Source organism: Bufo gargarizans, chromosome 2 (genome assembly GCF_014858855.1).
Source record: "Bufo gargarizans isolate SCDJY-AF-19 chromosome 2, ASM1485885v1, whole genome shotgun sequence".
NCBI classification, from domain to species: Eukaryota; Metazoa; Chordata; class Amphibia; order Anura; family Bufonidae; genus Bufo; species Bufo gargarizans.
The window spans coordinates 391,297,822-391,316,157 of NC_058081.1; the positions used below are offsets into that span (position 1 = coordinate 391,297,822).

Consider the following 18,336-nt stretch of genomic DNA (forward strand, 5'->3'; position numbering starts at 1 on the left):
GTCATCTAGATAGACAACAACACATCTATCCAAGAAATCTCTGAGAACATCGTTGATGAACTCCTGGAAGACCGCGGGAGCATTACAGAGACCGAAAGGCATCACGAGATACTCGTAATGCCCGTCTCTGGTATTAAATGCGGTCTTCCATTCGTCACCCTCTCTAATGCGAACTAAATTATAAGCACCCCTTAAATCGAGTTTGGTGAAGACTCGGGCCCCTGCCACCTGAGAAAACAGATCATCAATCAGAGGCAGTGGATACCGATTCTTCACCGTAATCCGATTAAGGGCACGATAATCGATGCAAGTTCTCAAGCCTCCATCCTTCTTCTCCACAAAGAAGAATCCAGCTCCAGCAGGGGAAGTGGATGGACGAATGAAATTCTTCTCAAGGTTCTCTTTAATATACTCCCGCTGAGCCTGAACCTCAGGCCCAGTGAGATTATAAAGATGCCCTCGTGGTGGCATGGTGCCTGGCAACAGGTCTATAGGACAATCATATGACCTGTGGGGAGGTAATACATCAGCCCCCTGAGGACTGAACACATCTCGGAAATTATGATACTGCTGTGGTAAGGTACTTAATACTTCCATGGAGGCTAGTGACAGGTCGGGACGAATGCACTTAGTACGGCATTCTGTACTCCACTGACAGATAAGACCCGAGCGCCAGTCCACTACTGGATTATGGAGCCTTAACCAAGGGAGACCCAAAATCACGGGAGTGGATGGCATGTCAAGGACAAAAAGGCTTAAGGTCTCCCGATGATCAGCCCCCACCGTTACCTGTATTCCCGGAGTCATCCACACTGCACGACCATCTTGAAGAGGGGAACCATCAATCGCGGTCACTGACATGGTGGTTTTCGGCTGGATCAACGGGATGCCAAGTCGACGAACCAAGGTTGAGTCCACAAAATTCCCAGCGGCCCCAGAATCGATTAGTGCTGAAAACTCATGGACCTTGTCTTGCCACCGTAAGGATATGGATACCATCACCCGGCTTGGAGGAGGGATAATAGCACCTAGGGGGTTCTCCTCTATGCCCCCTAGGTTCATTCGTTTCCCGCCGGCAGGAGGGGACAGGTTTTAACGAGGTGTCCAAACTTTCCGCAAAATAGGCACAGGCCGTTCTGTTGGCGATGAGCTCGTTCTGCCTGTGTGAGATGGGAGGATCCAACCTCCATTGGCTCTTCGGCCGATTTTAGAGGCCCTGGATGTGGTCGAGAGGAAAAAAACCGAGACGACCGTTCCACTCGCCTCTCACGGATTCGCCTGTCGGCATCGATTGCCTGAGAGATAGCCATTTCCAACGAGAAGGGGGTAGGCAAGGCCAAAAGAAGATCCCGGACCGCATCCGAAAGTCCCAAACGGAAGCGATGGCGTAGGGCTGCGTCGCCCCAGGTGGTGAAAGCTGCCCATCGCCTGAATTCTGCAGCGTATTCTTCAGCTGGGCGGCGGCCTTGTTGAATATGCTCAAGATTGGTCTCTGCGGTGCGAGTACGATCCGGGTCATCGTAAATCACAGCCATAGCCTCGAAGAAGGCATCCACTGACGAAAAAGCTGTATGGTCTTGAGGCAAGTTAAATGCCCAACGTTGGGGGTCTCCACGTAGCAGTGACATTACAATCCCAATTCTCTGCCTGAGAGTGCCAGAAGCCATCGGTCGTAACTGGAAATAAAGGAGACAGGAGTCCCTGAAGTTTAAGAACTCCTGTCGCTCTCCTGTGAAGGGGTCAGGCAGAGGGATCTTAGGTTCTGTTTGATGCCTTGCGATAGTGACGGGTAGTGCTGAGTCTCCCTCGATAAGCTGCTGAACCTCCTCCATCACAGTTGTCAGTTGCTCTTGGATTTGTGCTGCAGCGGCGGCTGGTATATTTGGGCGTCGTTGGAACAGCAGGTTAACGGCTCCCGTTAATTCATTCAGCTGCTGCTGGATCTTGTCCATGGCAACTGTTAGTTGGGCCCACTGTTCTGTAATGCAAGGCACCAACAAACAGACCAGTGATGAAAGCAAAAAGGTGTTTATTCACCAGAAACATAAACGTCCAGGACACTTGCTGGTAACAAGGAATAATAGCAAAAAACCAGGCAAGGAGATTCCAGGAATAGTCCCAACCAGTGCTGAATGATGCTGTGCACTTGGCAGTCGAGTCACTCCAGATCTTGGGTCCGCTGTAAAGGACAAAGTTTCTGGCAGTCTTCAGTCACTAGGAGTTGTGACCTATACCTGGTTGAGGGAAAATAACAGTGGGCACTGATCACCCTGAGAGACCTCCTTTTAAAAGCCTGCTGACCATTCCCAGGGTGCCAAGTGTCCACTACCATAGGTGAACAAATTGCCCTGCACCTGAGTACAAGGCCTAAGGCAATCACAAGTTGATTAACCCATGGCTGGCTCCCTAATCCACTTTGCTCTTGTGAGTCAGTATAATATGCGCCACTGGTCGACGAAGTGCATAAGAAGCGCGTACTCGCGACCGTGTATCCCTTTGCGAACCTGCCCTCGTGCGTCCGCACAGACGCATGATTGACTCAGCGCAAGTATGCGATCGCGTGGACCCAGATGCGGAAACGGAAGTCGCAGGAGACACCGGAGACAACCCTGGCCGCGGCGTCTTGTCACTCGCCTGGCCACTCTGTCCCCGGGACTCCGACGGTCCTCCCCTCCGATGTCCACGCGAACGCATCTCCGCACTGGCTCGCAAAGGGGTCAGCGCTGGTGCATCAGAGACACGCATAACCTGTCCCGCAACTCCACGAGGACCCCTCTTGGTTCCCCTGGAGTGCAAAGTAGGTGAGGATCTTACATTAATACAGTAAAATGCATCCTATGTCATTTAAAGGGAGTCTGTCACCTCCATATGACCATATACAGTGCTTACATTGTCCTATCGCACACCTATACATGATTGTAATGGTACCTTTTCTTTACACTTGCAGAAGCTGGAAAAAACGAACTTTGATTGATATGCAAATGAGCACTCGCAAGTGCCAAGGGGCGGCATTCACTGTGTTGGTGCCCAGGCTGCTCTGCCTTTTTTCATTGTTCCCCCACCCCAGCCTCTGCATAAGCCCGCCCTCCTATTCCCTTGCGTCATCCTTCGGTCCGGTCGAGATCCCACGCCTGCGCACTGCCTCCGGGCCGGGGCATGCGCACTGCGATGCCCATTGTTGGCACGGCATCGCTTTAACTACTGTGCATGCTCCGACAAATGGCGCAAAACCAGCGGCAATGTGGCGTTTTCCGGCGCATGCGCAGTAGTTAAAGTGATGCAGTGCCCACAATGGGCATCGCAATACGTATGCTCCGGCCCGGCGAGGCAGTGCACAGTCGCGGGATCTCGGCCGGACCGAAGGATGACACAAGGGATTAGGAGGGCCAGCATATGCAGAGGCTGGGGCGGGGGAACAATGAAAAAAGGCAGAGCAGCCTGGACACCAACACTTGCGTGTGCTCTTGCGTGTGCTCATTTGCATATCAATCAAAGTTCGTTTTTCCAGCTTCTGCAAGTGTAAAGAAAAAAGCAAAGGTACCATTACATTCATGTATAGGTGTGCGATAGGACAATGTAAGTGCTGTATATGGCCATATGGAGGTGACAGACTCCAAACTAATTTGTGTAAAATGTAGACACTAGTTACATGACAATATATCAATAAAAAATAGAGTATACAAAGAAAAGAAACCAATAAATCATGCGAAAAAAGTTATAAATCAATATAACATAACATCAAAATAACAATAAAGCAATATGACATACAGTCATCGACACAATTCTAACATTTTTGGCTCTATACACCACCACAATGGACTTGAAAACAAACAAACTAGATGTGCTTTAACTGCAGACTGTCAGCTTTAATTTGAGAGTATTTACATCCAAATTAGGTGAACGGTTTAGGAATAACAACTGTTTGCATATGTGCCTCCCACTTGTTAGGGGACCAAAAGTAGTGGGACAATTGGCTTCTCAGCTGTTCCATGACCAGGTGTGTGTTATCCCTCATTGTCCCAATTACAATGAGCAGATAAAAGGTCCAGAGTTCATTTCAAGTGTGCTATTTGCATTTGGAATCTGTTGCTGTCAACTCTCAAGATGAGATCCAAAGAGCTGTCGCTATCAGTGAAGCAAGCCATCATTAGGCTGAAAAAAAAAAAAAAAAAAACATCAGAGAGATAGCAAAAGCATTAGGTGTGGCCAAAACAACTGTTTGGAACATTCTTAAAAAGAAGAAATGCACCGGTGAGCTCAGCAACGCCAAAAGACCCGAAAGACCATGGAAAACAACTGTAGTGGATGACCAAAGAATTATTTCCCTGGCGAAGAAAACACCCTTCACAACAGTGGGCCAGATCAAGAACACTCTCCAGGAGGTAGGTGTTTGTGTGTCAAAGTCAGCAATCAAGAGAAGACTTCACCAGAGTGAATAGAGAGGGTTCAACACAAGATGTAAACCATTGGTGAGCCTCAAAAACAGGAAGGCCAGATTAGAGTTTGCCAGATGGCATCTAAAAAAGCCTTCACAGTTATGGAACAACATTCTATGGACGGATGAGACCAAGATCAACTTGTACCAGAGTGATGGGAAGAGAAGAGTATGGAGAAGGAAAGGAACTGCTCATGATCCTAAGCATACCACCTCATCAATGAAGCATGGTGGTGGTAGTGTCATGGCGTGGGCATGTATGGCTGCCAATGGAACTGGTTCTCTTATATTTATTGATGATGTGACTGCTGACAAAAGCAGCAGGATGAATTCTGAAGTGTTTCGGGCAATATTATCTGCTCATATTCAACCAAATGCTTCAGATCTCATTGGACGGCGCTTCACAGTGCAGATGGACAATGACCCAAAGCATACTGCAAAAGCAACCAAAGAGTTTTTTAAGGGAAAGAAGTGGAATGTTATGCAATGATAAAGTCCATCACCTGACCAGAATCCGATTGAGCATGCATTTCACTTGCTGAAGACAAAACTAAAGGTAAAATGCCCCAAAATAGCAGTGCGTCTTATGGGGTGAATGCTGCGACCGTCCGGTGAATATGCTTAGAGGGAGGAGGGGCTGGAGGACAGCATTTCTTTCTGTAATGGCAGCGGGGACTGCTGCAGTCACTGTATTCTACTACACCGGGCCCCGCTCTCTGTAGTATACGGTAATCATAACTAACTTGTGGGTATTGTTAAAGTACTAGCGCTGTACTACTTACAACTAACTTCTTGGCAGTCAGGAGGCCGGGCAGGTGGGCGCTCGTGGCGCAGCTCACTACGCTCACTGCGCCTGCGCCGCCTGCTTCATTCATAAAGTGGGCGGCGCAGGTGCAGTGAGCGTAGTGCGCTACCCGAGGCCCGTCCGGCCTCCTGACTGCCAAGAAGTTAGTTGTAAGTAGTACAGCGCTAGTACTTTAACAATACCCACAAGTTAGTTATGATTACCGTATACTACAGAGAGCAGGGCCCGGTGTAGTAGAATACAGTGACTGCATCGGGTCCCGCTGCCATTACAGAAACAGATGCCAGCCCCCAGCCCCTCTTCCCTTTCAGCATATTCACCGGACGGTCACAGCATTCACCACATAAGGCGCACTGCTATTCCCCCCCACACTTTTTGGGGGGGGGTGCGTCTTATAGGGCAAAAAATACGGTATGTTCTAGAGCCAGCAGAACTGGTGATCCAAATAACTTTTAGCAGATAGTCCAAAGGAAGCTCGTTATAGCTGGAAACAGCATTTGGGAATACGGCACAGTCAGGCATAGGATTCAGCCGGGTCTCTCAGGTTTTCCAGATCTAGTTGTTAAAATTACAGCCGGATCAGAGAGCCGTGTTACTGGCTGAATCCCGCTCCATTGCTCTGGCGATGAGCACTTCTATTCCATAATTTAGCTCCTTATGCTTTTTAAAAGTTGGGTGGTATGTGTGTGTAGTGTATATATTGTGGGGATTCGTTCTGGTAATAAGGTTAAGCGGGCACAGTACAGAGGCAAAATACAAGTTCGTAATTCAAACTTCAGTGTTTATACACACATGATTCCAAAAACAAAACATCACTTTTGCAGTGTTGGTGTAACTTCACACCCAATGGCAAGTTAATAAAACAAAAGTCACCTTGGTGGCAGTTCTGCCTCCGAAAGTTCAAATACAGGCTTTAGGTGGGCTGTGTACCCCTGACACACGGGTCTCCGCTCTCCAGCCCAGCACAAGCCGCAGATCCCAGCACACAGACCTCCTGAACAACACTGTCAGACGGAGGTATTCCTCTCCACCTGGCAGTTCTGGCTGGTTTTTATGCCTGGCAAAACCCGGCCTGGAATGTGGGGAGTAGTCATCCACCCAGCACTACTCCCAGTAAGAGCCATCCCGGATCAGATATTATAGCCATGCTAAGTACCAAGGTATCAAACAGCAACTGCTGCTGACACATAAAAACCAGCTCGTACTCCACCGAGGCCAGGAACCTCCGTGACACGTACCGATCATCCACAATGATTCCTTGTACTTCTTACAATATGGTGTATTTATGTATGTGTACCATGTATATGTGTGTTGCATATATATGGTGTATGTATATGTAAACATGTGTGGTGATGCCGCGTGTCCGCCGTTGAGTAGGGATCCTGCTGTTAAAAATTTGAATCCCACCCCTGGGCATAGTACTGGTATGGTAAAGTGGTATTTCTCTTTGGTAGGATCCTACTTTTGTTTGAATAGAAGTATCTTTTTCTATGTATATATTATGATCATTAAATAAATGGAACATATAAAATAGAATATCCGTATAATATATTGTATAATAACAATGTCAGTATATTATCTTGTTCTGAAAACATTACATTTTGTAGTGAAACATTGTTTCTCATTTGCACAGATTCTGATAAAAGAGAATTCTCTAAACACAGAACAAAGTGGTGGGTTAATAAACATGCATCTAGCAGGTGAGGAAGAAGTGATACAGAAAATCTCCAGGTTGCATTAGAGACCATTAGATCATTTTTTATGGAATCCACAACTAAAATTCTCAACTATACTGCAGTACAATGCGGGTGAAAGGGGTTTCAGCCTTCATTGGCCCAACCAACTAACTTTTTTTGTCTTTTTATTGTAAGATCTATTTTTTTTTTTTTTATCGATGTAGCTGTATGAAGGTTCATTTTTTGTGGAACAAGTATTTTTCAATGGTGTTAGTTTGACATAAATATAATATATTTATTACCTTTTATTAAAGAGAATCTGTCACCACTTTTATTCTGCTAGGTTCCAACTGCTCCAGCGCATGCCAGTGAGTCTCCGTATTCATGAGCTCCCGGCTCTCCTCACCCACCTGCCTCTGACAGTTTTTTCTATATGAATCAGCAGCAGGTGGGTGGGGAGAGCCATAAATATTCAGGACTCATTGGCATGTGCTGGAACTGTTTAATACAAGATTTTGGCAATACGGCTGGGTCAATTAAAAAGAGTGTCCCAAGGAGACGTGTCACTAGTTATATTGCCCTAAGTTAGAACACCATAATACTGGTGACAGATTCCCTTTAAAAAGCTATTCCTGCTATTTTATTTTGTATTGCAGTGTTATTACATGTATAGTTTACCAAATGACAGATTGACTAGATGTTGTGTTCCGCCTTTTTCCTTCATACTGTATATATATACAATAGGTCCATCATTGCATTTTATATGTGTATTTTAGGCTCTTATATGTTCAAATCTCTTCTTATTTTGTGGGTCAGGTTTCACCTGCAAGAAGGTATTAGCTGGTCATTTTAAAGCAGTCACAGCCTTGGCCGTAGTTGGGAAAGAAAATGGCTTCTCCACTGTATATTTGGTAGGTATATTTCAGCGAGTTCAATTTAAGTTCTAGAACCAGTTTTTTTTCTTCTAATGCAAAATACAGCAAGGCTTGCAAGCAATATCATGAAACCTTGCACGATCTGATCAAACATTCAGTACTTAAAGCGGTTATTCCACAAACCACACTTATTCCCCCACAGGTTAGGGAATAAGTGTCTGATCGCTTTGTGGTCCAACTGCATGGGACAATCCCTATAAATATGAAATAAAGTGTCCTAAAAATTGATATCTAAAAATCATTTGTATATGGGTATATTAACCACTTCAGCCCCCGAAGCTTAAACCCCCTTAATGACCAGACCACATTTTACAATTCTGCACTGCACTACTTTCACGGTTTATTGCTCGGTCATACAACATACCACCCAAATGAATTTTGCCTCCTTTTCTTCTCACTAATAAAGTTTTCATTTAGTAGTATTTCATTGCTGCTGACATTTTTACTTTTTTGATATTAATCGAAATTGACCAAATTTTTGGGCAAAAAAACGACATTTTTCACTTTCTGTTGTAAAATTTTTCAATTAAAACCACATTTCTATATACATTTTTCTCTAAATTTATTGTTCTACATGTCTTTCATACAAAAAAATGCAATAAGTGTATATTTATTGGTTTGGGTAAAAGTTGTAGCGTTTACAAACTATGGTACAAAAATGTGCATTTACGCACTTTGACTTTCTGAGCACCTGTCATGTTTCCTGAGGTTCTACAATGCCCAGACAGTAGAAACACCCCACAAATTACCCCATTTCGGAAAGTAGACACCCTAAGGTATTCGCTGATGGGCATAGTGTGTTCATGGAAGTTTTTATTTTTTGTCTCACGGAATACCTTGGGGGGTTTCTTTCCAAAATGGGGTCACTTGTGGGGTATTTATACTGCCCGGGCATTTTAGGGGACCTAAAGCGTGAGAAGTAGTTTGGAATCCAAATGCGTAAAAAATGCCCTGTGAAATCCTAAAGATGCTCTTTAGAATTTGGGCCCCTTTGCGCATCTTGGCTGCAAAAAAGTGTCACACGTGGTATCTCAGAAGATGTAGGGCAATGTGTTTTGGGGTGTATTTTTACATATACCCATGCTGGGTGAGATAAATATCTCTGTAAAAGACAACTTTTCCCATTTGTTTTATACAAAGTTGTCATTTTACAGAGATATTTATCTCACCCAGCATGGGTATATGTAAAAATACACCCCAAAACACATTTCCCTACTTCTCCTGAGTACAGCGATACCACATGTGTGACACTTTTTTGCAGCCGAGGTGTGCAAAGGGGCCCAAATTCCAATGAGTATCTTTTAGGAGGGCATTTTTAGGCATTTGGATTCTCACGCTTTAGGGCCCCTAAAATGCCAGGGCAGTATAAATACCCCACATGTGACCCCATTTTGGAAAGAAGACACCCCAAGGTATTCCGTGAGGGGCATGGCGAGTTCCTAGAATATTTTTTTTTTTAAAAAGGGTTCTTAAATACTTTATTAGTAAGTTCTAAATTAATAGAGCAGCATTTCCTTCTCAGGACACTCACCTATTAGTCAGGACAAAGAGCGGCTACAAAGAGAATCTCTCATGATGGACGACTCATCACATCCGTGTAGCCCATTAATTGCAATATATACTATGCAATAGTTAATTTTTCCTCTGATGGTGCTACTGGAAGTTGAGCACTTAACAGATTAAAGCTGATTGCAGGGGGTCCTAGCAGCGAAACACCCTATGATCTATCAAATATGGAGGGCACCTTTTAACAAGAGGGGATTGCCCAAAATAAGGACACTAATGTCACGGCCTTTGCTGTGTGCGCCGTGACACTGGTGCCATGCTTGCTGCTGCTGGTGGAAACGTGTTGCTTTTATATCATGTGGTGGCAGTGTCTCGGCTTTGTTTGTGTGCGCCGTGACATGGTTGCCACGCATGCTGTTGCAATGGGGGCAACGTTGTGGCTGGTGTGTGCACTTCCAGGGGCCGGCAGATACTGTCACGGTGGGGAGTGGGGGAAACCACCGTACAGTGTAAGGTATAATAGGGAAGCAGCTAGGCCAGGATGCCAGGATCAGGGAGCAGGTCACCTCCTACATCGCCCCTAATCCTCACCCTAACTCCTCACCGTATGAGCGGACCTGGATGGTAGGACGGCTCATACCCAGGATACCTTTGGTCCTGAGTTGCCCTGATAATCCCTCACATAGGAGCAGGGGAAAGACAACATGTTCTTCCCAGACACGGATGAACAGGAGTCTCAAATGGCCTAGCAGCAGGGAAAGGAAGCCAAGTGGAATGACAGATAAACACCACACCAAGGTAAACTGGAACCCATACAAACGTACTGCAATCCAAACACCAAGCGGATGCAGTACGCACTGAAACACAGGAACCAGCATTCCAGCAACAGCACCCAGACTTGGCTTCTGGTTCACCCCTCTGGGAAACCATGGAGCCCCCTTCGGGAGGCACAACTAACAGGGTACGACTTGCATACATGCTGGACATAAAACGCCAACTTACCAGACATGTAACAACAACAAGATGAGACACCAAACCCTGAACATAAACCAACACCAAACATACACACAGGTAAGGTAGGGGAACATGGAGGATAGAATGGGAAGACATCGCTGGAGACATCGATGTCCCACTAGGTGGCCCTCATACTGGAAGATGGAACAACCAGACAAGGAGCATAACTCCAGCAAACACCAAGGCTGGAGTACAACCAACTCCTGACCTTAAGCCATAGGTATAAGAAGCACCTAGTGACCACACCCAGCAAGGTAGTTAACCCTTACTGCACCAGACAGGGGAAGGCTACAACTTAAAGGGGAAGTACACATACCAGCCACAACACATGCGTGGCAACCATGTCACGGCGCACACAAACAAAGCCGAGACACTGCCACCACATGCCATAACAGCAACACGTTGCCACCGGCAGCAGCAAGCATGGCACCAGTGTCACGGCGCACACAGCAAAGGCGGTGACAACTAAGGGCAAACACAACACTAGCAAAAGCATAATGCAAAGGACAGTAATACATTTACAGAAATGATGCAGAGAGAGAAAGATTAAAACTATGTAGGTTTGGCATGATATCTAATTACTCTACTTCTTACATATGTACATATGCTGCTGGAGTAATTGTGACTTTTGTTTATAATATTATGAAGACTTTAAGTCTACTAGTCCATGATGTTAAATGGCCATAATATATGATTAGTTCAGATATACCCAGATATTTGGATTGTTATAGTTTATTGAAAACACTATTTCAATCTAGTATCATAATGAAACTTTTTATTCTAAAATATAAATGTCGCAGACCGTATCCTGAATGTAGTAGGTAAATAAAAGTTGAGAAGTAGGACCTTTAGGGCAACTGGACATGATGCAGATTATTGTGACAAATCTCATGTACACTTTGCTTCTTTCTTCCGTGTAATAATTGACCTGTAGTGTGGTTTGTAAATTCATTAGCAGGTGAATTTTTTGGTGCGATTCCTCACCACATGTATATGTATATATATATATATATATATATATATATATATAGTGGTTTTCGCTATCGACTTAAATGAGGTTGTTAACATAAACAGAAAATCTGCACCAAAATCCACAATAAAAACCACAGAAAAAATGCACCAAATAAATAGTGCTGATTTATATTTGACTTTTTATGCGATTTTGGAGTGGATTTTATGAGGATATTGTGCCCCGCTCCTTTCTGCGGGAAACGGCGCTATGTTACTCACCCCCGTGTCCAGTCCCGCGGTTCTGGCCAATGGTGCCCTCTGCAGACTGCAGCATGCACGTGTTCTTTGCATGCCTCATGCCTCCTGGCCAAATCCTTAGGACGCAGGCTTGCTCTCGGCCTCTTATAGGGCCAGTCTGCATGCATCCAAATCCTTCCCCAACCAATAGCTGACAGTTTATGGCTTTGTTGGAGTGTCTGAGCTTTAGATTTCCTAGTCACGAGTAACCAGAAAAGGTGTTATTTTCTGTCTGACTTCTCCATATACCGTACTCCAGTCTAACTGCTAACTCTGACTTCTAGCCACCTGCCCTGACCTTTGCCTGTTTCATGGATTGTCCTATTGCTGCGTGCCCTGACCTTGGATTTGTTTCTCAGATATGTTTGTATGCTGCCTGCTCCAATGTCAGCCTGGTACCAGACTTCAAATATTGCCTGACACCCCAGTGGCCCAGCTGACAACTACACCAGACCTATCTCAAGAGGTTGCAGCCTGGTAGCTTCCCAGCAGTGAAGTCTAGATCCCTGTATAGGGGTTAAAGGGTGAATACTGCAGGACTGCCAGGATAATACTCTTACAGTAAACTTTAGTCAAACCAATTAGTTAGTACAGTGGGTCCACACTCACTGTTCATAACAGAGCATGTGCTGCATACAAATACCTAATGCATGCAGGTAGCCTTAAAAGAAAATATTATTTTGTATATATAAATACCATCTGATAAATGTCATTATGAGCAGATAGTGTATCTTTTTTTCCCAATAGTTGAGTGGTGGATGGGACAGAAGACTATGCTTATGGGATCTACTTACATGCACCCTCATTGAGACCTTCTGTAGACCAGAACTGGATAACCGGAGCGAACAAAAAGAAACAGCTTGTGATGGCGTTATAATGGACATGTGCTATTGTCCAAAAAGGTAAACATACAGTACATACAGTATTTTATAAAGACCTTTCCTTATCTTTTCGGAGGTAAAAACGTATAATTTTTTTTGTCTAATATGTTCTAGACAGGAGTTTGCCTATTCTTCTAGCAATGGAAATATTTACATCCGACATTTTGGAGCAGTAAGTTCAGAGATGACCCTTGTAGATGTTCTGATAGGGCATGAGGCAGAAGTTACCTCAGTTGTTTGGCATAATCTCAAAGACAAATGGATCACAGGCTCTGAAGATGGAACTATTCGAATATGGGTATGAAACTCTACAATTTATTAATGTAAGACTAATCTTTAGAAAACACTGGTGCAAAAACATAGCTATCACAGATACTGCACTACCCCTTACTTGGTACTGCACAGATGATTCGAAGAGGGCAATTCAATTTATACAGGTATATTTCAAGGAAGATATTTTCATGAACAGTGTGGCCGATTTACTAATCCAGTAGACAGCGTACAATTAGTCAGGCAGTCTAAGAATGAACAAATTTATCATCTTGGCTCAGGCTGGATGATAAATTTGGTGTATGGCTAAACTTTTTAGTTTAATGTTATAACACCTATTGGTTGGCTTACTTTGCAAGGTAATTTTGAGACAAAATGCTGGTACAATTTTAGAGCAAAATGTTACACTCAGTAAATATAAAGAACAATAACTGTAGCAGGTAAGTCCATAGCATATACTGTATGTTGTAGATACAGATATTTTAAATTTTCTCTATTTCATATTATTGGCCATTTGAATTTCTCGTTCACATATGAACAGATTTAGATTATCCATCACTACAATCTCTGTCATCTACAGGGCGAAGAGGGTGCACAGTGTGAGAGGATCCTGCATACCAAAGGAGTGGTCATGTGTATTTGTATCGATCAAATAAATGGGTACATTGTAGCAGGGGTGCAAGATACTATAAGGTAACAAATATTTCACATTTTTCCTTTCCTGACTTTAGTGTTTCCTATATAGATGGTCTAAAAATACAATTATATATACATACGTTTTTTGGGGGTTTTTAAATACTAATAAAAGATATCACTACGTAAGTAGTAATGGATAGGCATAGTAGGCGGCCATCTGAGGTGCCTCTGAGGGTGAGGGAACAATTTATGGATTTATGTTGCTGATAATGTTTTACATGACTGGGAACTATGATGAGAATTGGTCTGGTACTGCATTTGTTACATGGGAATAAATATTCACAGTTTGACAGGCAAGTATAGTAACATTAGCTCTTGCAGAGAGAAGTAGCAAGTGGAAGAAACCAAGCAACCTGTGAGACGGTATACATGTATAGATCTATCTATCTGATAAGGGATACGCAGGAAACAGGGCTGCAGCAGCTGTCAGAAGCTACTATACATGTTAGATGCTGTACATGGTGGGCTGACACGCCGATTCTGCATTGAGAAGTGAATGTGTGTATAAAGTCATCGGGTGTTAACAAGACTGGACTTCACCAATAGCAGCCACCTTTCCGGGGTACTATAAGCTGAATTGTACAACAGAACAGTAGCAAGAATAGTAATATAATGCACATATCAACACTGGAAGGTAATAAATACATTGAAGTAGAAAGACAAAGAGAGCTGACAGGAACTGAATGATGATGGTAAACAGATGATGGTATAACCAAATGAAGTGTTGAAATTCTTCTATTGTTATTTTCTAGACCTTGACTACAGCTTTCTCTGACTGTGTCCCTAGATCTAGCACTGAATGCTGGCACTAAACCAAACACCTTTGACCCTCAATGTCCTTAAAGCTATGCCTATGAAAAAGCTTCATCTGAAATACTAAAAACAGCAACAGAATTAATCAGTGCATCCTGTATGGTATAACAAAAATGCAGGTGTACATGGTCATAGTTAAAGAAAAAGCTGGGTCATTACAGTCTAATCCTTCTCCTTATGGTGGGTGCCAAGTATGCATAAGCCAATCAACACTCCTTTCGGTTTGTGGGAAAAGTAGCAGCATTCTGTACATGATCTATATACAAACTAATACCTCATTTAATACATCTAATACAATCAGAGGTTCTTAGCAGATATATTTTTTGATCAAAAAGTATATGGGCCCATTCACCAACAGCAAGGTGACCTTAACACAGATGGGTACTTAACTCTAAACCTATTTCTATTCCATTTGTGGGCATCTATTTTCAAGCAGTGCTGTACCCAAAAAACACTGACTGCTACCATTATTACCTCTTAGAGCAAGCAGCTGAAGGCATCTGTGTTGATACCAAGTACAGAAGTACCCAGATTGCTGAGAAAAATGCTGTTTTAATATATGTAAATGAGCCTCAAGTAGCAATGCGGGCATTGCCGTTACACCTAGAGACATGTTCGTTTTTCTCTGCAACTGCTGCACCCTCTGTACTTAGACGTACCTGGCCAGACAGGTTCACATTTTTACTGCCTGTCCCTGTCTATCAAAGTGCAGAGGGCATCACAGTTGCAGAGAAAGCGTAGCCTCTAGGTGTAACGGCAACATCCTTATTGCCACTAGAGGCTCATTTGTATATATTAATGCATAGTTTTTCTCAGCAATGTGGGCAGATATGTACATGGGACCAACACAGATGCCTTCAGCTGCAAAGCACACTTGCAACAGTTCAGCCAGTTTCTTAGGTGCTTTATAGGGAAATCAGACAGTGTGAAATATTAACCCTAACATGGACAGCAGAAGGGTGCTAGGACCTAGAGAAGAAAATCAATTTGCAGAGTTGAACTGGAGTCAAATGCTTTGTTTCAAGCAGCAAAAACACTAACTAGAAGATTCAGAAACAAAATATGGATAAAACTAAAAGTAAGAGCCAAACTACACAGAAACAAAGCTACTAGAGAAGACATTTGATAATAGTTACAAGGTAAACAGATCTAAAAAATATCTGCATACCAATGCTCAGAGCTTATGCTATCAATGGCAATCTCCACAGCAGAGACAAAACATATTTAAAGGACAGCTATTGTTACCACTGTTAGTTGAAACGATTTGGCTTAGGGCCACTCCTAATAGCATTTGTAAGTGGTCCCCCTGGTCTTCACCCTTGAGCCTCTATAGAGGATATGGACTTTGCTGTAGTGAAACAATGTCTCTATTCAAATGACAGCTGACCCATGGGTTTCAAGACACACTGGTGCAGAGCACTAAGGGATCAGACAGAACAGTAGTCTGGTAGTCAGAGTTCATGCAATCCAATAAACAGTCTGAAGTCAGGATGGGTAGCTCCGGATTAGAATGGAGATCAGGCAGAAGTCAAGTCAGGCAGCAAAAGGTCAAATCCAGGAAACAGGAAGACTTTGGTACACAGACTGATGAACTTGAAACTGTACAGCTTAGCAGGACACTAGCAAACTAAAACATATTGCTTAGGCACTTTCCCACAGGTGGCCAGCCATTGGTCCTTTAAGACCCAGAGGGAGCACACACACGTTCGGTGGGCAGAAAAAGAGAGGCCTGGCTGGCAAGATGAAGGGACAGACATACTTTGGCAGTTGGCGAGGCCGGTGGGTCCTGTATCATTAACTGGATGACCATCAGTAATGGTTCAACTGTGGTTACAGTTGCATAAAAACTCAACCTAAGAAACAGGAGAAGATGACACAGCAAAAACCTTCAGGCTGTAATAGTCTAGAGGGGATGCTAAAAAAAATAGCTTGTATTATATTTTATATTTTTAAAAATACGGATACATTGGGAAGGGAGTTCATTGCTATTTGACAGCTATCATGCTGAACTTCAGGAAACGAGGATGGGCACATTTTGAGACCCCTGGATTTGTCAACAGATTTCTTGATCGGGAGTATTTAGTTTATTTTAAGACATAGTGATGATCTTATCCATGTCTGCTTTTAATACTAAGAATGGGAATGAACTGTGAAGAAAACAATTTTCATATATGCTTTGTCATATTAAATGTTTGGTCACTTGTGACTCTTTCTGTAGATCTATCTAATTTTCCATATTTTAGGGTGTATGATCCAGAAACGCTTCTTCAGGTCCAAAGTAATGTGGGACATACAGATCTAATCCGTTCCATAGTGCATATTCCAGAGATGAAGCAGGTACTGGTAAAGTGTGTTAGGAGATTTTATTTGGTTTCAACAATTAACTATGAGCAATAAAAATAAATTTTAATATCGATCTCTGTCTTTTCAGTACGCTTCAGTTTCATGGGACAGGACGGTGAGAATGTGGAAAGCTTACTACAAGGCAAACAATCCATACAGTAGTAATGCTTAATCATGGAGCACTGTTATATTAGCAACAATAACACACCTCATGAATCAAAACCGTATAACAGAAAAACTTTTGTTACTCACAGAAACCAAAGAGAATTCATTCAATGAATCTATGCTGCACTGTGCTTGATGCTATGGGTAAAAGCGTCAATTGTTTCTGTTAGACAGTAGTTAAAATTGGGCCCATGTTGTGCTTATGGTTTCTGTTCCAGTACTTTTTAATACAATAAGGCTGGTCCAAACACAAGATACTATACCTGTCAATTGCTCATAACCTTCCTTCCTGCCAGATACCTGTCGTGGTGGCTTATCTCTATGAGAACAAGAGGATCGGGCATGTTGAGATCGAACTGCATGATCCTTCTCTCCCCTGACATCTGTCATCTGGGGATATTTGGGATTCCATTATACACATAAGATGGCTGGTTCAGCCAATATACATGAAGTGTCTATTATAGCAATGATATTTCAAGTACTAGAATCATACCAGGAGCAGCTATTTGAAGAAAAACGCTTAAAATACATAGCTTTGTATATAAACACTAAGGGGTAGGTTTATCGAGATAGGTGCAAAGGAAAGCTGGCTTAGCTTCCCATAACAACCAATAAGATTCCACTTTACATTTTTCAGAGCTCATTTGGAAAATGAAATTATCAATGTGATTGGTTGCTATAGGCAACTAAACAAGTTTTCCTTTACATCAGTTTTAATAATTTTCCCCCTAAATCTTTGTGTATAAAATTGTATAGCTGTGTTATTACTAATCATATTATTAACATGATTTGTAGTAATAGTCTTAGACTTCATTTAATTTAGTTTGCAGATCATAGACATTTTGGTATAGAAAAAGATGCTTCCTGCCAGGTTCTAACATGAACATGAATAAAACTGAAGTAACATTGGCCAATTCAAATGATGTGTCAGTTACATGAACATTACTTTGTATACAATGCCTTGAATGAAAACTGGAAATTAATTTAAAAGAAATGTGTCATCAGAAAATCACCTACTGTTTAAATTATGTTTTTAAATAATTTTTGGTGGTGTTATTTTTAATTTTCCATTTCAATATCTACATTTAAACAAAAACCATAAAATCCTGCAGTTTTCACAATGGCCACTAAGAATAATAATAGGCGCCACTTTTTGGTCTGGGAATAGAATAAATACATCTGCAATCAGAAAATAAAAAGAGATTAGAAAAAAATGGAATATGTGCTGCTATTTGGTTTTAACTGGCAAAGAAATTTGGGAACATTTCCTTTAAAGGGGTTGTCCTATCCGGCTACTTCTTAGACCCATGTAAAACATCTGATTGTTGTGACAGGAACATTATCTTCCCTACAATGGTAGCCTCAGGAGAAATTTAGTATTACATACAACCATTCTAATGTCCATGCAATATGTGATCAAATTGATCCTCAGGATAGGCCATCTGTATTGGATTGTGGAGATCTGATTCCCGTCACTCCACCAATTAACAGTTTTTTTCTATGGGACAAAGCTGCTTTTCCTGCACTACCTCTCTTAAAAGTACATCAT

At 42.7% G+C, this 18,336-nt stretch overlaps 1 protein-coding gene across 1 annotated transcript in view; it reads left to right on the forward strand.

Moving 5' to 3' along the window:
• Positions 1-17,049, forward strand: part of LOC122928207 — a 157,605-nt gene extending 140,556 nt beyond the window's left edge. The window contains exons 12-18 of the mRNA XM_044280806.1: positions 6,874-6,940; positions 7,733-7,827; positions 12,367-12,521; positions 12,615-12,798; positions 13,351-13,463; positions 16,523-16,616; positions 16,711-17,049. Coding sequence (XP_044136741.1) covers positions 6,874-6,940; positions 7,733-7,827; positions 12,367-12,521; positions 12,615-12,798; positions 13,351-13,463; positions 16,523-16,616; positions 16,711-16,794 — 792 coding nt within the window. The 3' untranslated portion in view covers positions 16,795-17,049. The remainder of the gene's footprint in view (positions 1-6,873; positions 6,941-7,732; positions 7,828-12,366; positions 12,522-12,614; positions 12,799-13,350; positions 13,464-16,522; positions 16,617-16,710) is intronic.
• The last annotated feature ends 1,287 nt before the right edge of the window (positions 17,050-18,336 follow it).